Source organism: Natrix helvetica, assembly GCF_964273705.1.
Source record: "Natrix helvetica genome assembly, chromosome: 5".
Lineage (NCBI taxonomy): Eukaryota > Metazoa > Chordata > Lepidosauria > Squamata > Natricidae > Natrix > Natrix helvetica.
In genome coordinates this window covers 30,398,297-30,419,902 of record NC_138551.1, presented here as the reverse complement: position 1 = coordinate 30,419,902, position 21,606 = coordinate 30,398,297, and the positions used below count along the sequence as shown (strand labels likewise).

The window sequence follows — 21,606 nt, the reverse complement described above, 5'->3', positions numbered from 1 at the left end:
TCCGTGAAATCCTGATAACAATCAAGCATACTCTCATTGTATATTTCCAGTTCTGCAATATATTCTAAATGAGGGTGCTATTGAAGGAAATTGAGAAACTGCAATTGATAGAGACCACAGCAATCAAGCATTTACACAGACATACTTAAGCTTTGATTGCTGCACTGGTTATTTATAAAGTCCCAAACTCAATCTAAACTGTTGTAAAGTTGTTGTATAGTGCAGGTGACTTGTCACCAGGTGAGTTATTGTGCAAGTGTACTAGTCTGATTGTGGGAGGAGGCATGGTTGCAATCTTTCTTCAGGCTTTGGAATTCCTTCCTTGCAAAGAAATGTCATTATCTTTCTGCAATCATGAAAATTACTTTATTCGTAATCGATATGGAACTGCGCTGCTATTTTATAGTTCCTGTTAATTATATTACATTTTTATTTATACTGCACCAGAACCGTAAAAAAAAATAATCTGTTAATTTTCCCATGTTATGTCAAAATGCTAAACGTATCTTTTGAAATTGGTTTTCAGGGCTTCCTAATAAATTCGAAACCTGAGAATGCCTGTGAGCCTATAATTTCTCCACCTCTGAAGGATAACTCATCCCGTGAATTCATTGTATTAATCAGAAGACTTGATTGCAATTTTGATATAAAGGTAAGTAACCTTTCATGTCTTCGATTCAGACGTGTATGTAGTTTCTGAAGCTTCAAAATTATGTTTAAATACGCTGCTTGAAAAGAGTCCATATGCATAAATCAAATTTGGGCAAGTTGCCCTCCCAAATTTCTTCTTGCTGAAGTTTGTTGGAACTATGTCTCATTGTTTTGAGACAGATAAACACCTTGGAAACTAGTAAACAATGCAATTTAAAATACACAGAAAGAAACCCACTCTAAAAAAGACAAAAAATCGTTCTCTCTTTTTTCTAATTTTCTCTAGACATAATAGCATTCAGGTTGCCAGAAAATGTTAAATTTCTTCAAAAAACTTTGCCATATTTCCATCAATTTCTCTTATATGTCAACCATTGTGGGGAGAAACTCCTTTTCTTCTGCAATCACTTAATATGCAATATTTGCATGTCTTTAATGCAGGGCTTGCAACTTCTTCTTTTGTGGGTACCAGCAACCTGTACTGTATACTTTTGAAAATAAATGACATTTTTTATATTTTCAGAAGTGTAAGAGTTGGGACTAGGCTTTATTCCAGAATGCAACTGCTTCATTCTTTTGGTCTTCTTAAAACAGAGTTTAAACTACAGTAAAATGCAGCATAACTTACACATTAAAATACAGCTGGTTTATGCTGAACATGTGGCTTTCTGGGATTAGTGAACAGAGATTATGAAGATAACATATTCTTAAAATTAATACATTTGCCAGTCCCAGGCTTATTTTTCCTTCTCCAACTTTACTTTCCCGTTTGAAGTAAAAATAATCCAGGATCTGAAATTATGTTTAATTCCAATTTTTCTAACTGCTTCCAAGCATATCACAATTCCTAACACATAAAACTGTGGCTTGGACAAAATCTGTTGCTATAGTTTATAAACTAAAGCAAGTGTAAAAAAAAAATGACACACGTGTTATAAAACTTCGGTGTATAGCGTGTTCATATGATTGAGGGCGCCTTGCATGTGCCATTCACATATTTCAGAGCAGTGCTAATAAAATAGCAAGCTGGCAAATGACTAGTAATGTTGCTAGAAAAGTGGAATGCAAAGAATGTGTACTCCCACCACAGTTAATAGGGTGCTATACTGAACACAATGGTTGTATGAACATAATTAAAAGTGCGTTTTTGTCTTGTTTTTATTTAAATAGCAGGTCTCAAGAATTCTAAACAGTCTGGAGGTGGGATAGGGAGAGCTGAACTCTACAAATGCAAAAGAGAATATTTGCAGAGGTTTGCTCTTCTCCAATGGCTGCTGTTTACACATCTGTTAAATTCAGGAGTGGGAACTTCATCTGACTGCTAGAGGAGAACGGTTTTGAATATTCTTAGCATAAAACAAACTGCTAAGATTTAAGAAAAAAAATAGCAATCAAGGGAAAATTCTACTCTTGCCCAATGCCCACACTATTTTACCTGAATGTTTCTTTTGTTTCCTTACTCTCTCAAGCAGTATATTCAAAATGCTTACTGCTAGATCTACTGAACATATATGTTGGTCTTAACACAGTATATGAAAACCATACTTTTTTCCAATAAATATATATATTTGTGTTTGGAGTACTGAACTTTTGCTTAGGAGAAAGTGTGAATTGCAGTGAATTGTCACAGCCAGAAGAATTTTTGATATAGCTTAGCTTTATTTTCTATAGCAGTAGGCTTGTTGCATAGAAATCAGATAGTATAGTTTGAAATAAATCCTGACCATTTCCCAAGCTGCAAACTTTGGTAGTTTCATCCACTATCACTATTCATTATCTTTTTAAAATTGCAGTTACTATGTGTAAGCTGTTTTTATATTGAATACTGAAATTAATGCTGCTAAAATATTTATTTTGATTGACAACAGTGGAATAAGGAACAAGCCTTATGGATTATAGGTAGTGTAGGATTTCTGAACAGTGATTTAGTCTAATGTGAGAGGCAGCTTTGTATTCAGGACTCTGTGGATCTAATAAAATGTTTACCGAGGAAGAGGAACTAAACAGCATAATAGTCAAATGTTAAATAATCTGTTTTATTTATTTATGAAAGTATGTGTAATGAACAACAAATACAGTTTATGAAAATTTGCAAATGACAATTTGTAATTGAAATCTTCAATATGTCTACATTAAACTTGTGTATAAGTATAGTAATTATCCAAAACAGATATGGTTACTAGGGAATAAAGCTTATTGAACTGCTTGATTAGACTTACTTCAGAGTAAGCATGTTTGTAAATGTTTTGCACATAGTCATTGCCTGTCCAATGGCAGACCTTAGTTTTAAGATTTAGGAGCAAGGCCTTCCCTCCTTACTTCTGTGACACTGAACAAATATATACATAAACATATTGGCCATCTCACATTACCTTTTAAAACTAAAGGAGTGACCTTTGGGCTTTTTGCAGACTGCTGATGACAAACTTGAGACTTGAGCAAGCACAATTCCTTCTATAACAACTGTTTTTGCTGCACGACAAGTAATACTCCCTTAAATCTAGTATTAAAAGAAATGGCATGGTTAGGTGGGAGAGGTCAAGAAAGTATGGCCTAGGAACATACACTAAATTCTGCGTATGATCATTTAGAATAGTTCAGATTTACTTCTAGATAAAATTGTGTAAAATTGTAAACATAAATGTTTGGTTATCTTTATGGGCTTTAGATAACTTGACCTTTTCCCTCTCAAATGTACTAATTTTGAAAGCACGTGGTAAGGTTGCTTGAAAAATTTCTGGAACAGGCCATTAATTAGGTAACTCCTGTAGTATTGTCATGGTTTAAAATGGACTCCTTGCACCCATTTAAGAACAGCAAACAGTCATATGAAAACTATAAGCTAAAGGTATGCAATTTCTGTAACTTTACAGACTTATCTGAATGGCTGATCTCTTATACAAACTTTTCTGAGTTTCTCTCCCATTGAAGAGAGACCAGATCTAGAAAGAGATTGTAAGGTTTGGTTGTCCTTTAAAGCAGCTTATTACCCTTTGAACACAATGTTTCTGGATGAATCAGTGTAAATTTTAAATAGCATTGAATGTGTAGAATTAACTATGGAAATATTTGCTTTCTTTCAATATTGAACATTATCTAGTGAACCCAGGATGGGACTGTTAATTCTCAGGATCCTATTACATTCTGGATTAGATTGTAAAATAAAAAAGCTGATGTTGGAAACAGCTAATTTGTCTTTTGTAGAATACAGTGAATTTGCTTGGGGCAAAAAGAGGTTTCAGCAATATTCCTACTTATAAATATAGGTAAATGGGAAAAAGTATTGTGCTCAGCGGTACTATATTTACCAAAGTTCCAATATCAAGAGTCATTGACACCAGGGTGGCAAAAAAAGCAAGATACACTGTATATCACCCACTTTCTTTTGTACAGTTTGCATAGTATAAGAACAGCACACAAATAAAACAAGAAGTTAGTTTGAGATGACAATACTTTTACGAAGCATATATGGGTGGCAATAATAATGTCATATCTCTAGCAAGTACTCATTACATGCATTACATGTGTTTGGCATGCAGGTTTTGAATGCACAGAGAGCTGGGTTTAAGGCAGCAATTGTTCACAATGTTGACTCTGATGACCTCATTAGCATGGGATCTCAAGACAGTAAGTACAGGTATTAATTCTCTCCTGTTTGAAAACTATTCTGTTTCTCAGTGGTGATAGCATATCATCTTTTTGTTCCCACTAAGAATTCCCCCCCCAATAAATAAATTCTGTTTTAATATGAACTTCATGGAACATATCATTACAATCAAATGAGAGGAACACAGAATCACATGTATTATACCAAGTGCACAAAGATGCTCTCCTATCTTTTAGCTTGTGAATACAGATAGTTTACTTAACAGTAATTAAGACTGGAATTGGGACTGGGATTTCCTTCACTAACAATGTGGTCATAATGCACAATGTCACGTGACTGCGCTGATACAGCAGTTCCAGCAATCCCCAATTACTATTGGTAAATGAATCTCTGTCAGTCACTGAGGACCTCACATGACTGCAACTTTCAATTTCATGATGGTTCCTCCATTAATTTTGCTTGTGGGAAGCTGGCAGGGAACGTAGCAAATCATAATTGACAATGGAATACTGTGACAGTCAGAAATCCAGGCTGGTTGCCAAACTCTGAGATCACAATCATGTGATCATGGAAACGCTGTGATGGCCGGAACTTTGAGCAGTGGTTGTAAGTACCACTCATTCAGCACCGTTGTAAATTTGAATGGTTGCTCAAAATTTGAGTGGTCATTGACTGAGGGCCACCAGGATGAGATCTGTTGTAAAGGAACTGCAGTTCCAAAAAAACAAAGCTGTAATTGGGACAGATTTGAAAATCTGTCATACGCCATGACAAATAGAAGGTTTAATGTGGGGAAAATGCCCAATTAAGTAAGGAATCAAAACATTTAGAGAAGGCAGGCCTTGCTCCCCTCCACTGTCCCCCCCCCCAGAAACACACATCAGGTCCCCAAAGGGCTTGGGCTCCTCCCCTCCCCCATCACACAATACCTCTGGTCTCTGGACCTCACCTTGAGGAAGAAAAGCAGACCACTCTATCCCTTAGTGCCCCTAGGTTGCATGGCTGGATCCTGAAAGTGGCTACCATATTCAGAGCAGCTTCAATTCCTTGCAGTTGCACTAAAATGGCGGCCACTTATGATGTGGTTATGCAGCCCAGCGATGAAGCAATCTGCTCTGCTTCGGCATTTTCTGCAGCACTATGCAGACCACATTAGGGAAACAGCATATCGCTCCATTGCCGATATGGACAGCAGATAAATTTAATAAATAAATATCACACTTGGATTAGTGATTACTAGTTATCATCTTTTTTTAAAAAAAAACAGTTGAAATTTTAAAGAAGATTGACATTCCATCAGTTTTCATTGGCGAAACATCCGCAAAATCTCTTAAAGAAGAATTTACTTTCGACAAAGGGTATGTATAAGATATCTCATAACGTTTCTTTTTACTATGGTGATGTACAGAATGAAATATTCAGTTTGAGTGTAAGGATATTATGTTTTGCTCTCTTTTGATAGTATAATTGCCAAACATTTAAATATTTTCTCATATGTCAAAACTTTTTATTATCTTAAGAAACTTATACAAAATTTACAGACATAAGTGTTCAAATTTTAAACAAATTTATAGAAGGGTTTTGATGTTAGCTGTCTTCTAAAGTTATATGATTTTATTTTAAAATAATGCTGGCTTTTATGGGCAATTTATGTGAACATATACAGTATAAAAGTGATCTGTGTAAATTTAAAACTTCAAAGAAATATACAACCAAATGTAACAAGTATCTTAGCAGAAGAATGAAGTATTTTTCGATTTACTTTTTTTATCATATGCAGTATTACAGATATTCTTCTCTGTACAACTTTTTAAATAGAATTTTTACAATAAATTGTTTTTCCTTTCATTCATAGAGGCCATATTGTGCTAATCCCAGAGTTCAGCCTTCCTTTGGAATATTATCTAATCCCATTCTTAATAATTGTGGGAATCTGTCTCATCCTTATAGTTATATTCATGGTAGGTATAATCTTTTCTCATGTTATCTTTAGATTTTCTCTACACATATAAATACATTTTTTATTGTTAAAGTCAGTTTATTTTAATGTTTATTGTTTAGTGTATGCCTTTGTGAAAGATACTGCAGGCATTATGTAAACTTACATTAGAATCTTTAGCATAGCTTTAAAAAGCTGTTTGGTTCCACAGATTCATCACTTTAAGAAGAGCTTCTTTAGGGATATTATTTATATTCAATTTAATATGAATATAAAACCTCCTGCATGCCCCATACAATGTTTCATGTACAGATACTATAAATCCAAACTTTAATTAAAATATGCTTGTTGCTTCTGATGACATATACTTATAGTTTTTGTCACTATTCTTTTTACAATACAATACAATAGTAGAGTTGGAAGGGACCTTGGAGGTCTTCTAGTCCAACCCCCTGCCTAGGCAGGAAACCCTATACCGTTTCAGACAAGTAGCTATCCAACATCTTAAAGACTTCCAGTGTTGGGGCATTCACAACTTCTTTTCATTGTTTGTTTTAGGAATGGACTAGACAAGAAGTTGAATATCATAGTAGAATATTAGAAGCAAATTAAAGGTTAACATCCTTTTTATGTTGCAGGTTAAGGGAACTATGATTCCAGATATTTTCAAATATATCTGGAACACGAGTTTTATTATGTAAGATTAATGAATCAGACGTTTGTTAAGAATTGTATTTATTTTTCATGACTAGTGGAGCATTTTTTGTATGAAAATTAACACATTTCTTTTATTTAAGCAAATGAACAAAAAGTAGTTAGTACATAGAGTAAAAGATTACCATAAGAAAAGGATTTTGTGTCAGGAATCAAATAACTGGTCTTTAGTGTAGAAGAGTTGCCAGGCAGTGAATCTGCTTGCTATGCTGGATGTAATCCTATTTGTATTCCACCAACTTTTTACATAGATTCAGAACAATAAAACCATAAAATCTTCATTACAACTTATTACTAAAATTGTAATACTATTTTTCTACCAATTTATAAAAATCGAATATAAAGAGCAAGCAGGCTTTTATGGTAGACTTTGTAAGATTATCCCTAGGAGACAATTGTTGAGTTAAAGGTATATTAAACTTCTGTGAATCAAGGTGGCTCCCATATACCATATTTTTCACTCCATAAGATGCTTCCGACCATAAGACACACCTAGGTTTAGAGGAGGAAAAAAAAACAAAAAACCCTGCCTCTGCCTCCCAGCGTCCATCCAGTATTCATCTGGCTAGCGTCCCTTGCCAGCAAACAGCCTGCCTCTTCTGTGTCTGCTGCCTCCGTGGGGGAACTCTGGAGCCTCCGCCTCCAAACAGCTGATCGACTGTTGGATCGGTCTCCCAGAATACTGCCGATCAGCTGTTCCAGGCTGATCAGCTGCCACTGTTCACCACTGCTCCCTATCACCCATATTCGCTCCATAAGATGCACAGACATTTCTACCCACTTTTGGGAGGAAAATAAGTGTGTCTTATGGAGCGAAAAATACGGTAATATAAAAACAAAAACGAAACAGTTTAGAGATGTAAAAAATGATCTGAAATTCTGTCTGTGTTTTGCACATCTTTGGGAACAGTAGAAGTAAGTAGTTCTTACAGTTACCAAATGTTTTTCTTAGCAGTTCATAATTTTTTAAGCATTATCGTATTATGTTAACTCAGGATTTGGATAAGAATTTACACATCTTACTGTTGTATTTTATAAATAGTTTTATTATACTTCCTTTTTTAGGCAACTGAAAATAAATTCAGTAGTCCTATACTTTCCTTATTTTATTTTTCCCTGTCTTTCAAGATAACAAAATTTGTTCAGGACAGACACAGAGCAAGAAGGAATCGTCTTCAAAAGGATCAGCTTAAGAAGCTTCCAGTACATAAATTCAAGAAAGGTAAGTGAAATGTTTTAGAACTTTTAAAATAATCTCTGCTCTGACCAGTTTTAAACACTGTGTTACAGCTGCAGAAAACAATTGGATAATGTTTCACACACAGACAAACACTAATGCTTTCAGACATGGATAGTTTTGGTTCAGGGTGTAAAATTGCTATGCAAAGCTTTTGACCAAAGTCTAGAGTAGATAAGAACAGAACACATGTTGGAGGAATGAAAAATATGGTTGTTCCTTTCAGCATCCTGCCCCAACGTCCTCAATTAAAAACTACTCTGTAGATGTCATATAGAAAGAAGCACTTGGTGGGCAGCTGCGGGAGGCACAAATCAGCAAAAAATAATCTTTTTTATTTTCCAGTGGGAACAGTTTATTATATTGTACATTCTGTATTTAATCTCCAAGCTTTCTATTTAATTATGCAGCATTACCAGCTCTCAATTATGAGGTCGATTTGGTATACAGGTAGCCTTCAACTACCATGACAATTGGAATTGCAATTTCTGTTGCTAACTTAAAGTATGACTGCACTCCTTAGCAGTGGCAATTCCTGCCATCCCAGTTGTATTGAATTACATTGCATTTAATTCATAGGATACATATGCACATATGCTACCTTTGTTTATAGTCCCTAGTGAGATAAAAATTATACTTGATTAAAGTAATCATATGTTGTTTGTTTCATTGCAATTTTAAGTTGAAAAGTGCCCATAGACTCACAGTATCAAATATTTAAATAGTTGCTGCTTGTTGACTTCTTATCCTGCTACTTCACGTCCTAATTTAGAGAGCCACCATGCTATTTTCCTTTCAGATATAGAGGGCAGTTAAAATGGGAGCCTTTGGCAGTGTCCCTCTATTGATATTCTTTGGAGCTAATTCTACCTTTCTGTCCTTACAAAGTGGACAAAATTAGAGTCAATGCCCATGGACACTAAAGTTGGCCTAAGGACCATTCTAGAGCTCTATGCCAAGCTGCCTTTCAAATCTCTATTTAGCACCATTCAAAATTGTGGTTTTTTAAAAAAATTATATTTATAGAAGTATAACTTACACTTACACATTAATTCTTTTGGCCTTTATTTAATTACTTTTAATAGAAGCAGCCTCACAAATGGAAGTAATTTGCATGTTACAGTTTCCTTTTTGTAACTGTAAATTTTGTAGCGCAGCAGTTTAGGTAGTTTTCTCTATAAATGTTTATTATTTAGCTGAGGCAATTTGTTTCATGTTATAAAGAAGGAAATCGTCCCATACAACTGAAGAATCATTCTCACCAAGTTGTAATTAAATGCAACTACTCTATCTAATCAGCCTTTGTGTGGTTGCTGCTTTGGCTGCTGAAAAGGAGAAAATTGCAGAGCAGCCAACTAGGAGCAAAGCTGCTGTTGTAGGGAACCACCTAGACTGCTGGAAAGGAAGCTTGTTGTGGCTACTTTGCTCTTTCCTCACTGTAGAACGGGGGACTGCAAACTTGGCAACTTTCCTTGCCAGCTTCCCCACTGAGTTCGTTGGCTGATGAATTCTGGGAGTTAAAGTCCCCAGGTCTTAAAGTTGCCAAGTTTAGAGAACCTTGCTATAGAGCAGTGTTTCTCAATTATTTTCTGTCATGCCCCCCCTAGGAAGAAGAAAACATTTTGCGCCCCCCCCCCGCGTGACTATAAATAGTATCATTTGTCTATAACAATTATTGTTCCAAATCCAATTACAACTGCAATGATATGATATAATCCTTTCCTTGTAGGGTCCTATCAACAGGATCAAACAAAAATACAGTCCAAATGTTTCCTATAAATAGGACATGTTATGAACTTTAATAGTGAAAAAAAATCTTTCAAAGTTCGAACCCTTTTAGATAAAGGATAACACCCACCAGATACAAGGAACTTTGAGATTTTCAAAAGACTTTTTAAAATGCTATTTCTGTTCCTTGGGCTATCATTATGAAATTGAAGTTCTTTCTCGTACTTCCCATAAAAAATATGGTTTCTGGATTTGATAGCAAAAGCTTTTGCTCCCGCTTCCCCTCGCCCGCCGTGGCCAGTTGCTCCTCAGCCAGGAGCCAGCGGGGGCTGGTCGGACAGGCAACCTCGTTGGGAAACTCTAGTCCGCCGCCGTTGCCGCCTTCGCCGCCAGTTAGCCCAGAGGAGACGCGAGCGAGGCCACAAAGACAAACTGAAAGCAAACTGTTGAACGTGGTGGCGGGACCCCGCCTGTTGCTCCTGGCTCCTCGTTTGCACCCAGATGGAAAGGGAGCCTTCACGCCCCCCTTTATGGAGCTTTGCGCCCCCCCTGGGGGGCGCGCTCCACTATTTGAGAAACACTGCTATAGAGCAAGATGGGTCTTAAATTGGTAATACAAGGATTGTTTTTGCCTATACAAGGCAAAACAAGGATAAACATATTCCCCAGTACGCCTGACATGGAGAAAAGCATTCTCATATAGAGTAGATGATATCAGAGGTCTTGCCCCTTTCCCATCATTTGATGGTCCAAGCAAATAGATGACTAGATACAGCCCCTAAACCAGACCTAATTCTTTACTTCCAGGGGAGCTCAAGAGACATTAACATTTTGGACAGCTAGAAAACTCTAAATGTGTCGCCCCCCCCCTCCCCCCCCCCCCCGGCATTGGGCGTAGCTACGTGTTCCTTTGGTGTAGATTTGGAATGGCATGATTTCTTTTTAAAAATGACTTTCAGACAGTTACCTCTTTCTTTTGCTGCAATCGATTGGATCAAATTTTAGGTGGGTGGAAATAGCTGTTCTTCGTAGGATGCTCCTTTCAGGTTCATGTAAGCTGTTGATTTAGCTTTTCCCATTAACACATCCACTCGCCGTATTAAAAAAAAAAAACCTTCTATGCCAGCTGAAAATCCCAGGGCACAAACTAAGAAAACCTTTTTCCTGGAGATTTGTAAATTATTGAATTGTACTGTATTTTTAATTGAAATTATTTTTAATAATTGCTAATACTTGTTAATTATACATGGACTTTCCATTATACAACATTTAACGTATAACATCCAGTCTATTTGAATTCAAAATCACTGCCAGATTATTGTTTAGAGCTACAGGCAGCTGGAACAGTTATAAATATTTGATCAAGGGTGAGTGTTACATTGAATCCATTATTAATGGAGTATGTAAAACAGAGCTTTTCATTTTGGTGGTGCATAATAGAATTAGTAGTAGAACTTACACTCAGCTAACTTTCAAGGTTTGAAGGAGATTTTGAATCGGGGGGTGAATATTTTTTAGACTTCACATTACAAGCTAAGTTAATTGTAAGACTTTCTGGACTCCGGTATTTTTAATTGTACAGGTAGCCTTCAATTTACAATTGTAATTAAGACCAGAATTACAATCATAAGTCATGCCAGTCATTAAGTGGTCATCACGTGACTGACTTGATTTTACTACATATTTTGTGGTGGTCATTAAGTGACTGCCACAATTGTTAAGTGAACATCATCATGGTTGTTAAACAAACGCCAGAATCATTAAGTGAACCAGTTATTCACAGTGGGTGTTTTTGGTTAGAGAGCAAAATTCAATTTCTGGCAAAAAAAAATGTTATAAATTGTGTTCATGTGACCATGGGATGCTGCAGATGGCCATAAATGTGGACTGGTTGTTGAGCACCAAAAATGTACTCACATGACCACATTGGATGTGTGTGTGTGTGTGGATATTTGAACTCTGAATCTGGATCATAAGTATCTTTCTGTGGGTCCATTGTAACCTCAAACACACTCTAAGCAAAGAGTCATTAAGCAAGGATTACCCGATTTAGTTATAGCTAACTTCTTCTTGATCTTGTTTGATATATTTTCTGTGTAACTCCAGTTGCAAGAATCACTTGCAAATATTATCTGTTCAAAACAGTCATAGCTGCCAGTTCTTTAATTAGTGTTGGCCTTCATTCACCTTGAGTTCTTCCCAAGAACCTAGGACGGTGATGGCTAACCTTTTTTGGCTCCCGTGCCAAAAGTAGATAGAGCTTGGGGATTGTGCGCAGGCGTGCCACACCCATAATGCTATGCACATGACCCCAGCTCGCATGAGCGTGTGACCCCCACATGCATGCATGTGCGACCAGCGCTCTCCCCCGCTTTTGGTGTACTTTTTTTGCCCCCTCCCCCAGGCTTCAGAGGCTTTCCAGGAGCCTGAGGAGGGTGAAAACAGCCCCTCCTGCTGCCGCCCCGGAGGCTCTTTGGAGACTTCAGGAGCTTCCCTGAAGCCTCAGGAGGGCGAAAAATGGCCCTACAGGGAACCCGGAAGTTCGGGAACGGTGACTTCTGGTTTGTCCATAGGGCCGTTTTTTGACCCCCGTAGCCTTCAGGAGGCTTCCCTGGAGGCTCCGGAGGGCTAAAAAGGGCCCTACAGACAACTTCCGGTTTGCCTGTAGGGCTGGTTTTTCACCCTCCGGAGGCTTCAAGACTCCAGAGGGCAAAAAACAGTCTCAAAAGAAGACCGAGGTCAGCTGGCCAGTGCAGGCATGCTGGAGCTGACAGGCAACGCCTTGCATGCCCTAACTAATGGCTCCGCGTGGCACACGTGCCATAGGTTTGCAATCACGGACCTAGGATATCATAGTATATTGGTGTATATGTGTAGATCCAAGTAGTATGGTCTTTTGAAATAGACATGGAAATTTTCTCAACACACAGATTTTCTAAATGCCATGCAATATTTTTAGTATGACACCCAGTGTGCCACTAGCCATTGAACCATCATGGCTGGTTTATGTCATAACATTTCTGTTTTCAGTTCATGATACTTTAAAATATAAAATTCTTTGTCTTTCATTGTATTATCCCCTGGTACTACCATATCTATTCTTTATTATTTTCATTCATTGAATAATAATTAAATTTATATGACCGTCCAACTCATACATGGTACTTAGCTTATAGCATTATAAATCCACAACTTAAAACCCATAAAACATCACCTTCTCCTCCCCCCTCCCCCAATGGGAATGAAAGTGTAGTTTGCCTCACAAGCAAGCAAACAGTCAGACATACAACAATGGCAGAAGTAGCATTAACACGTGACTCCCTTGTAGGAATTTCTGATTCCCACCCACCCCCTCCCTGCTTAGGTCTTTTTCTGATGCTCATAAGTTCTACAGAAGCTCCCTCAAAGGCTCCTGTGTTCTTTAAATGCCTGCTGCTCTGCTCCAAATCCCTACCCTTCAGAGATTTTATTAGACATGGTAGCGTAATCATTAGAATGCAGTATTTGCAAGCAAACTCTGTCCATAGCCAGGAATTCAATCCTGACCAGTTCAAGATTGAGTCAGTTTTCCATTCTTCTGAGATTGGTAAAATGAGGAGCCAGACTGTTGGGGCCAATATGCTGACTCTGTAAACCACTTAGAGAGGGCTGTAAAGCATTGTGAAACAGTGTATAAGTCTAAGTGCCATTGCTGTTGCTATTAGGCTTAACCAATAGCAGTAGGACCATAACTGACTCCCGGTTCTGTCCTGGTCCAGGCAGGAAAGCTGGAAAGATAACACTTCATTTGTAAGAGGCAAGAGAGGCCACCAGTCATATTGCTGTACAGAAGAACAATGCAAGTTCGGGAAACGTGCTTTGAAACAGAAGTATCTTGTTCTGTGCTCAAAATAAAACATTTGAAATATGCTGATTGTAATATGAGTGCAGAGCCCTTGAAGGAATTATTTTGAGTGTGAAAACAAAATATTTTGTATATTAGTATATTTGAACTGTGTGGACTCCTCTGTTTCCAGAATGATTCTTTTCAAATCTCCTTGTGAGAAGCATTCTAATAACATGATGATAATTGTTTTTTGAGTAAGGGCTATATACACTATAATTCTTTAATTTATCTGACTTAGAAGGGCCGAGCAGATACTATTATTACTTTGCAGAAATAATTGGCTGAAAATGGAAGCTAACCAACTACTTAAGGGTTTATAGATATCCCTTATAATTTATGTTTCCGCATTAACAAATTGCAGGGTTTGTCACAGTGTAACACCCTAGTTCAAATATAACTTGATTTCTATTGCATTAAACTAAAGGTCATCTTGTTTGACATTACTTGCACATTTCTCCATTCCCAGCTTAGAAATCTAAATTCTTAATTAACATTTTCACATTAATGCTGCTTCTACTTACTTTGACTATACGTTGATTACATTGTGTGTAAAAGAGCTCCCAAGAATAATATTGGTAGTTTATAATCTTATGTGCTTTGTTGGATGCTTACAGACCTAATTGCCTATGGTATGTGAAGCATTCTTTTCTTTCTTATGTGTAGTTAGGCAAATTTCTTGCCACTTCACAGTATTTGCAGACTTATATGTATTTGATTTTTTAAAAATAAATCTTTCTGTTTCCCCAACAGTTTTAATTTGGGAAGCATCAAAACAGAACTTACTCTCCCGTTAATAGTTTAGTTGTCCCTGCTAAAATATCAACCAAGTGGCTTGTAAAATTGTGTGTGCTAACCTCCCAGAAGAAAACAAAGGTGATTGTGGAAAAATGTAACACAGAAAGGGTTGTAAGCTTCTTTAATCAAAGACATTGCTATGAGAACGAGGGCGTCTAAACAAAGCAGGCCCACGTAATCCCTGTGGTTCCTGACACAAAGAAAGTTGTACCTTAGAAAACCTAGTTCAGAATTAGCTCTTTTGTGATACTGTATTTGGCAAAAGAGGAGCTAGAATTGCCATTTGTTGAAGATAAGATTTCCCAGGGCACTAATGCAAAATCCATTAGCACCAATTACAGCTGGTCAAACTCTGTTGACACTGAAGGGTTAACTATTTTTACTTCTTAATTTCATATTTGGATGGCAGATTTGGAGGAGTATAATCTTGGTGTTAGGCATGCCTTCATTTTCTTTCAACTATAGCACATTCTGATTGCCTGCAAACTTTATGCTCTTCTTTGCATTCAGATGAGACTAATTAGTGAAACTTTTTAGAAAAAGAGAGGGATTCTTTCATCTCCCAACTGAATTTTTGTGTTAACAGGTTCTAGGCTGTATCTTGGCAACACTGAGACTTCTTGTATGGCATAAAAACTAGCTTTCCTGGTGGGTGGAACGAGGAAATGTCCTGACAGTTATGTCACAGTAATGAGATGAGGGAACTGGAGCATTGTTAGTATTTAGGATGAGAAAGTCTGTGAATTGTTACCAGCATTTATTTCGGTGAACCTTTTTTTTCTATATGTGTACTTGCACTATAGTTTCTGCTGTGCTTCTGGTGGGATGCAAATATCTTAATAATTAGATTACTCATTCTACGGAGAAATAGCCACCCTGCCTCTGATTATAACTCTTTAGTCTCATTAGTTGCGGCTCTTTTCCTCCTTAATACAGTACTTCTAATGTTTTGCTAGATCTGTTTATTACAATTTTAATCTACTGATTCTAGTCCTGTCCTCTATAACAACAAAGGCAAATTAACATCTTAGAGCTAAGATGCCTGGAGTTATCCACCTCTTTCTGAGTCTTCACTGGGCTTGGTTTCCAGGCTGCTCATCACGGTTCCTCTTTGTGACATGTTTCGATTTATCATATCTTTCTTTCAGTGTGGTAAATTTGATATATTTCCACGACTGAAGTCTAATTAACAAATTATAGTTGGATAACTGTTTCCAATGAAATACAGTCTGTGATTGCACTAATCGATGAAAATTAGTAACAGAGTCACTTCGTTCTATTTGGAATATCTTAAATCATTTTCATGTCTACCAGTGGACCTGAGTTAACAAGAGCAATTGGGACTGGAATTTTCAGGGTTAAACAATATGATTGTTGAATGTAGCTGCATGAAAGTCTAGCAACAGAAATTCTGGCATTCCCAATTGCCATCATTAAGCAAATCCCAAGACACCCTAAGACTGCCATTTGCAGCTTCTTGCGATCTTTTTCATTGTCTGCTTGTCCGAAGCCAGCAGTGAAGATCACAAATGGCAATCATATGGCCCCAAGAGGCTGTAATGATTGGAACTTCATTCAACACCACCCCAAGTTCAAACAGTTACAGATGAGTGGTTGTTAAGTGAAGACCATCTGTATTATCAAGACCCCATGTAATATGTATTCATTTAGTCCAATTGTTTATTAAATCAGTTTATAGGGCCACCCAGCTCATTAATGGAACTGTAGGCTGGCTTCCATTTTTAATTTTTGGTAGCTCAATTAAAGCTCAAACTAAGTGCAGCTCATTGTTCCATCCTGCCAATATTATTTTGAATCTTGTCTCTGTTTTCTGTATGGTGAGCTCAACCTCCTGGCTTAATGACAACTGCAGATTCAATAGCCACACAATTTACTCCCTCATCAAAGTCACTTAGCTGACTATATAATGAAATTTCTCGCACTTTGGGATGGCCCTGTAGTCTGTTAGCAGAACAATACTGAGGATGGCAGCAAACATTTATTGTTGCCAGCTTTATCTGTATCTCCTGAAAGCAAAGCTGACAACAGCGTCTCATTTTAGTGCCCTAAAGACTAGAATACTCTATACTCCTTATTGAGAATTGCTTTCCAAATATGGCCAGGATCTTCAGCCACAGCAAATGAAAAATTGAAATATTTCTTAGATTCTTGGACAACCTTAATACTTTCTTTTTCAATTTTTATGCCACATATCTCCATTAAAAAAAATCAGTTATTTGGGGAGGGAGTGATCCCCCCCCCAATTATCATTTGCAGAGAACCAGCTTAATGAAGTTGTTAAGGGCGGGACCATTAGTTCCAGTCCTGCCTTAGACGCAAAGACAGCTACGTGACCTGGGGCCAGTCATTTTCTCTCAGCCCTAGGAAGGAGGCAAGGCAGGTCTGAAATACCTTGCCAAGAAAACTACAGAGACTCATCTAGGCCATCGTCAGGAGTCAGCACAGACTCAAAGAGTGCAAAAGCTTCTTTTTTAGCTGAATAAAGATTTATTTTTTTAAGAGTAAAAATACTTTGATGATGCTGTAAACAGTTTGGCAGTTTTGTCTTTCCTGGGCTTTTGCAGTACCCCACTAGGAAAATACAGCTTTTAGTATAAGAAGTTGCAGGGAGCTTCTTGATTGACTCTCCATACATCCTGAAATATCATTCACCAAAAATGCTCCATTTATTCTCGTATTGAAGCTGCCATCCTATTACACTAAGTATTAGAATTCTATAGAATGGTAAGATACTTTTGTCATTTGTGCAATTGACTGGGTTCTTAGAAGCATTGTAACATATGGGAGAAGTTACAATATTATGAAACGGCAGAAATTACCTAAACATTTAAAGCAAAGGGAGGCTTGGATAAAGTGAATATTTTTGAAATAAACTCTATTCAAGGGGAATGTAAGGCATATCTATTTTGCTTTTGGTGAGAACAACATGGAGTACATATAGATGCCTCCTTGGATGTTTTTTAAATTTCTATCTCTGGCTTACAGTCTTTGATTTTTGGTGGTATCTGATTCAAGTACTAACCAGGTCTGATCCTGCTTAGCTTTCAGCTCTCATCTATCTAGAGATACAGTATGGCAAGTTTTAAAATAATTATAATTTTTTTCATGTTCTTATAATTGTCCCTTTCTAGTGAGGTAGTAAACTGTTTAAACTGGCAGCAGTTCTTCAGGTTTCCACAACCATCAAAAGTTACAAGGAATGCCTATAGCAGCTGTTACAAAGCACTTTTTTTCCATTAAGTCACAGGTAGTCCTTGATTTAAGACTGCAGTTGGGACTGGATTTTTGGTGCAAGTCATGACTATTTCAGGGGACCCTAAAGACTGGACCTAATTTTACTACCCCTTTTATGCCAGTAATTAAGACACTCACATGCGTAAATGTGAATCCATTCTCCTGAATAGGGTTTTTTATTAGACACGCGCAAAAAAAATTGCAGATTGCATGAGAATGGAATGCTGCAACCAGTCATGAATGTGGGTTGGTTGCCAAATGCCACAAATGTGGTCAGATGATTGGGGGAAGGGGGAAAACAACACACATGCAATATTTTACAACAGCTAAAAGTGTTGTATAAGCCATAAAGCATTCTTCCTGCCATGGTAACTCAGAACAATCATTAAATGATCAGTCATAAGTCAAGGACTATCCATATAGCTTTTGCATAATAGATTTTCTGAAATCTTAATATAACTATTTAAATGCTAATACTCTATATAAAAGAGCCAGTTTGATATATTGATTGAAGGAAACGAACTGTAATCCAGGAAGCTGTCAATTCTAGATGACTACTTTACTTACAATGGCTTAGATCTCAAACAGCCACCTAAAGGCACTCTGAATAAATTTCTGCAGAGCATGGATTCTGCTACCTACTCTTACTTCTGCTTCTGTACTGTCTCTTTCATTCAAAACTTTTCTGCTTCAGGTGATGAGTACGATGTTTGTGCCATTTGCTTGGATGAATATGAGGATGGAGATAAACTCAGAATTCTTCCTTGTTCTCATGGTAAGTAGCTACATTGGATTATTTACTGAACTCTTGTTTTGGTGAGGGATTATTTTGCTTCTTATAGACAAGAAATAAAATGTATATTTATAATTGCAGTTGTTTTCATTAAACTAATAATAAGGCTGGTTCCTACAGAATTGTTGTGATTACATCTCCAAGAATTGCCAGCCATCTTGGGCAAAGACATATAATGAAATGTATTACTGTTACAGTTTAGAATATAATGAAGTCAGGGTGTGGCATGTAAGAAAGAAATTTAGTCCTATATTTATAGGAATTTTGACAGTGTTATCAGTATCCTAGACATGATTGTATATTTGGATTGAAACAGGTAACATTTTAAATATTAATATTAAATGGTTGCATCTAAAATGCATATTTATAAAATATTATGTACTGGCTGACAGTTTGCATCTTATCAAAGAGATTAATAGAATAGCTGGACTGACTAGACTTTGTCTGATTCAGCAGGTCAGCACTTGTTACCTTTTAAAAACTCAATTATGCTATTTTCAGTTTGCATTTTGAAATGATAAGGAGATCCAAGTCATGAGTGTTATTTGAAAGTACAGATCAGTGGGTTGCTTACAGGTAAAAATGTGACATTGCTTATAGCTAAATAATTTCCTTTAGTGGATTACCTGTTTGTGCTCCATAAATTCCACATTTATAGCTTTCCACAAACATATTTTTTTGAACTTAATTTTTCATAATAGTTGAAGTTCAACTATTAGTAGTAGACTTTTATTTTATGTACTGCATTTTATGATTGTAGGCATTATAATAGACTAATAACTATCACCTGAAAATGTAAGACTATTCAGAGGCCCAACATTATTTATGTTCTTAAATTCAGCAATGACATTTCATTGGCTACTGCACTGCAGTACAATTAGGATAATGCCTAAGCAGCAAGAACTTTAAAACACACACACAAGTAGCATCTTGTTTCTTCAGAAGTAAACCGACTTCTAGAGAGAAAAAATGGTCTGAAGGTGGGTGGCGCAGAGTGCCTTGTGTTTTATCATAAAACATGTAAAATTATCCCCAAACTGCGTATAATTGCCCATTTTCCCCAGTCTCCTTCAAACACCTCTCTCTCTCTCTCTCTCCTTCCCCTCCCTTTCTCTCTCTTTTTTCCTGGCAGCCTACCATTGCAAATGTGTGGATCCTTGGCTAACTAAAACGAAGAAAACGTGTCCTGTCTGTAAACAGAAAGTGGTCCCTTCTCAGGGAGATTCAGATTCTGAAACAGACAGCAGTCAGGAGGAGAATGAAGTCTCTGAGAATACCCCTTTGCTTAGGCCGATTGCTTCAGTTAGCACTCAGTCTTTTGGGGCATTATCAGAGTCATACTCTCATCCAAATATGACGGAATCTTCAGACTATGAGGAAGAGGAGGAGGAGGAAGGAAATGAAGATATTGACAGTAGTGATGCAGAGAATGGAGTGACGGAAGAAAGTGTAGTAGTCCAGCTACAGCCCAGTGATGAAAAGGATTACAGAGTAGCAGATGCTGTTTGAACTGCAAAATGTTACAGTGTTACATGAACTCCTCTCCCCAGAGACCTCTCACCTTATGTACCTGTACATAAGAGAAGTGCATTGCAGCCCTTCCATTGCTTCACTAGAAGCACCTGTTCATATAGCATTCAATAGTTTAATCTCATTGCAGGTTTCTTTTCATTTATTCGATTTGTCTTTTGAAGACAAGCATTTTAACAGGACTTCAGAATCTTAGTAATGGGGCTTCCACCACTAAATATAATGCACCCCCACAAGAGGTATATCAGCATCTTGTTAAATGAAGTTGAACCGAGATCCTACATGTGTTTTCTCTGCTAAGGGAAAAGTAAGCAGTGTAAGTAAGCAGTGACTTATTCAGTTATTTGTTAAACGTATGGTAAGTACTACCCTAAACATCCATCCAACCAAAAAATGTATGGGTGTTATGTCTGTGAAGGCTTTCTCTACAAGAACCAGCACCTTTTAAAGAACAAGTTATGCTTGTTCTGTATTTGTCTGCCAAGAGTATTTCCCAACAGAGGAATTGGAGCTTTGAGCTCTGTGAAGGATTTTGACAGTCTTTCATTATCCTGTTGCGTTTGCAAGCACCTGGCAAAGGAATCTCAACATGACTTAGCTTAACCCATCTCTAAGGAAATAAACAGGAAAACCCCCATGTTCACTGGCGTACATGGCTAATACGCTTTCTTCAGACAGGGATTGGGACCAATGCAGAAAGGCAACCTTAAAGCACACCACCTACTAGAACATTTAATTTTGTGTATGCCATATTTGGAAACAATTTTATGTGCAGTACTGATTCATAAAGGAGGTATATCTTGTAATAAGAACGTCTGATACTATATTAGCTTGGTTAAAAACTATGCAGAGAAATAAATCAAACTATGTATTGAATTTGAAAATGAGTGCTCATAGCTAACAAGATTTTACTTACACTGTATCATGAAAAGAACTTCATTATATAGAAGTGTAACTATGTAAAAAATGTAGCCATGCTTCTGTATAGTCAAATTACAGGGATTTTTTTATATAGCCTTGTACAGGAAAGTTTGAAAGGATGTTAATAAATACGTTTTCCACTTTAATAGCCATTTTGCCAGTATATGTGAATCTACATTAAAACAGGCTGTGCGAATTCCTTTATCCTTCCAAAAACGGTTAATGGTCTTTCCTGCATGGCTGGTGTTTAGGCAGATTATCAGAAATTTCAATTAATCACTCTTGCCATGGTTCTTTTTAATAAATAAATAAATGCCATTCTCTTTGTGAAGAAGCTGTGTTTGAGTGAGACCTGTAAACTAGCATGATAGCCATAAGCTTTGGAAAATACTTGCTTATGCATGCAACATACTGGTTTACTGAATGCAGTTTAGGTCAACCACACCTGAATTGACTTCTTTCACACACACACATTTATTATATTTTTATCAAGTTTTATTATTTTTATAACTAACATGGCAAATATATAAATTAAAAAAAAATAAAGTTT

General features: G+C 37.0%; 1 protein-coding gene across 4 annotated transcripts in view; it reads left to right on the top strand.

Moving 5' to 3' along the window:
- RNF13 (ring finger protein 13) overlaps positions 1-21,202 on the top strand; it is a 43,755-nt gene extending 22,553 nt beyond the window's left edge. For all 4 annotated transcript variants that reach the window (XM_081953472.1, XM_081953473.1, XM_081953475.1 and 1 more), the window contains 7 exons: positions 527-652; positions 4,191-4,278; positions 5,526-5,616; positions 6,114-6,219; positions 8,040-8,133; positions 18,507-18,587; positions 19,738-21,202. In XM_081953472.1, the coding sequence (XP_081809598.1) occupies positions 527-652; positions 4,191-4,278; positions 5,526-5,616; positions 6,114-6,219; positions 8,040-8,133; positions 18,507-18,587; positions 19,738-20,114 (963 nt within the window). In that variant the 3' untranslated portion in view covers positions 20,115-21,202. The remainder of the gene's footprint in view (positions 1-526; positions 653-4,190; positions 4,279-5,525; positions 5,617-6,113; positions 6,220-8,039; positions 8,134-18,506; positions 18,588-19,737) is intronic.
- The last annotated feature ends 404 nt before the right edge of the window (positions 21,203-21,606 follow it).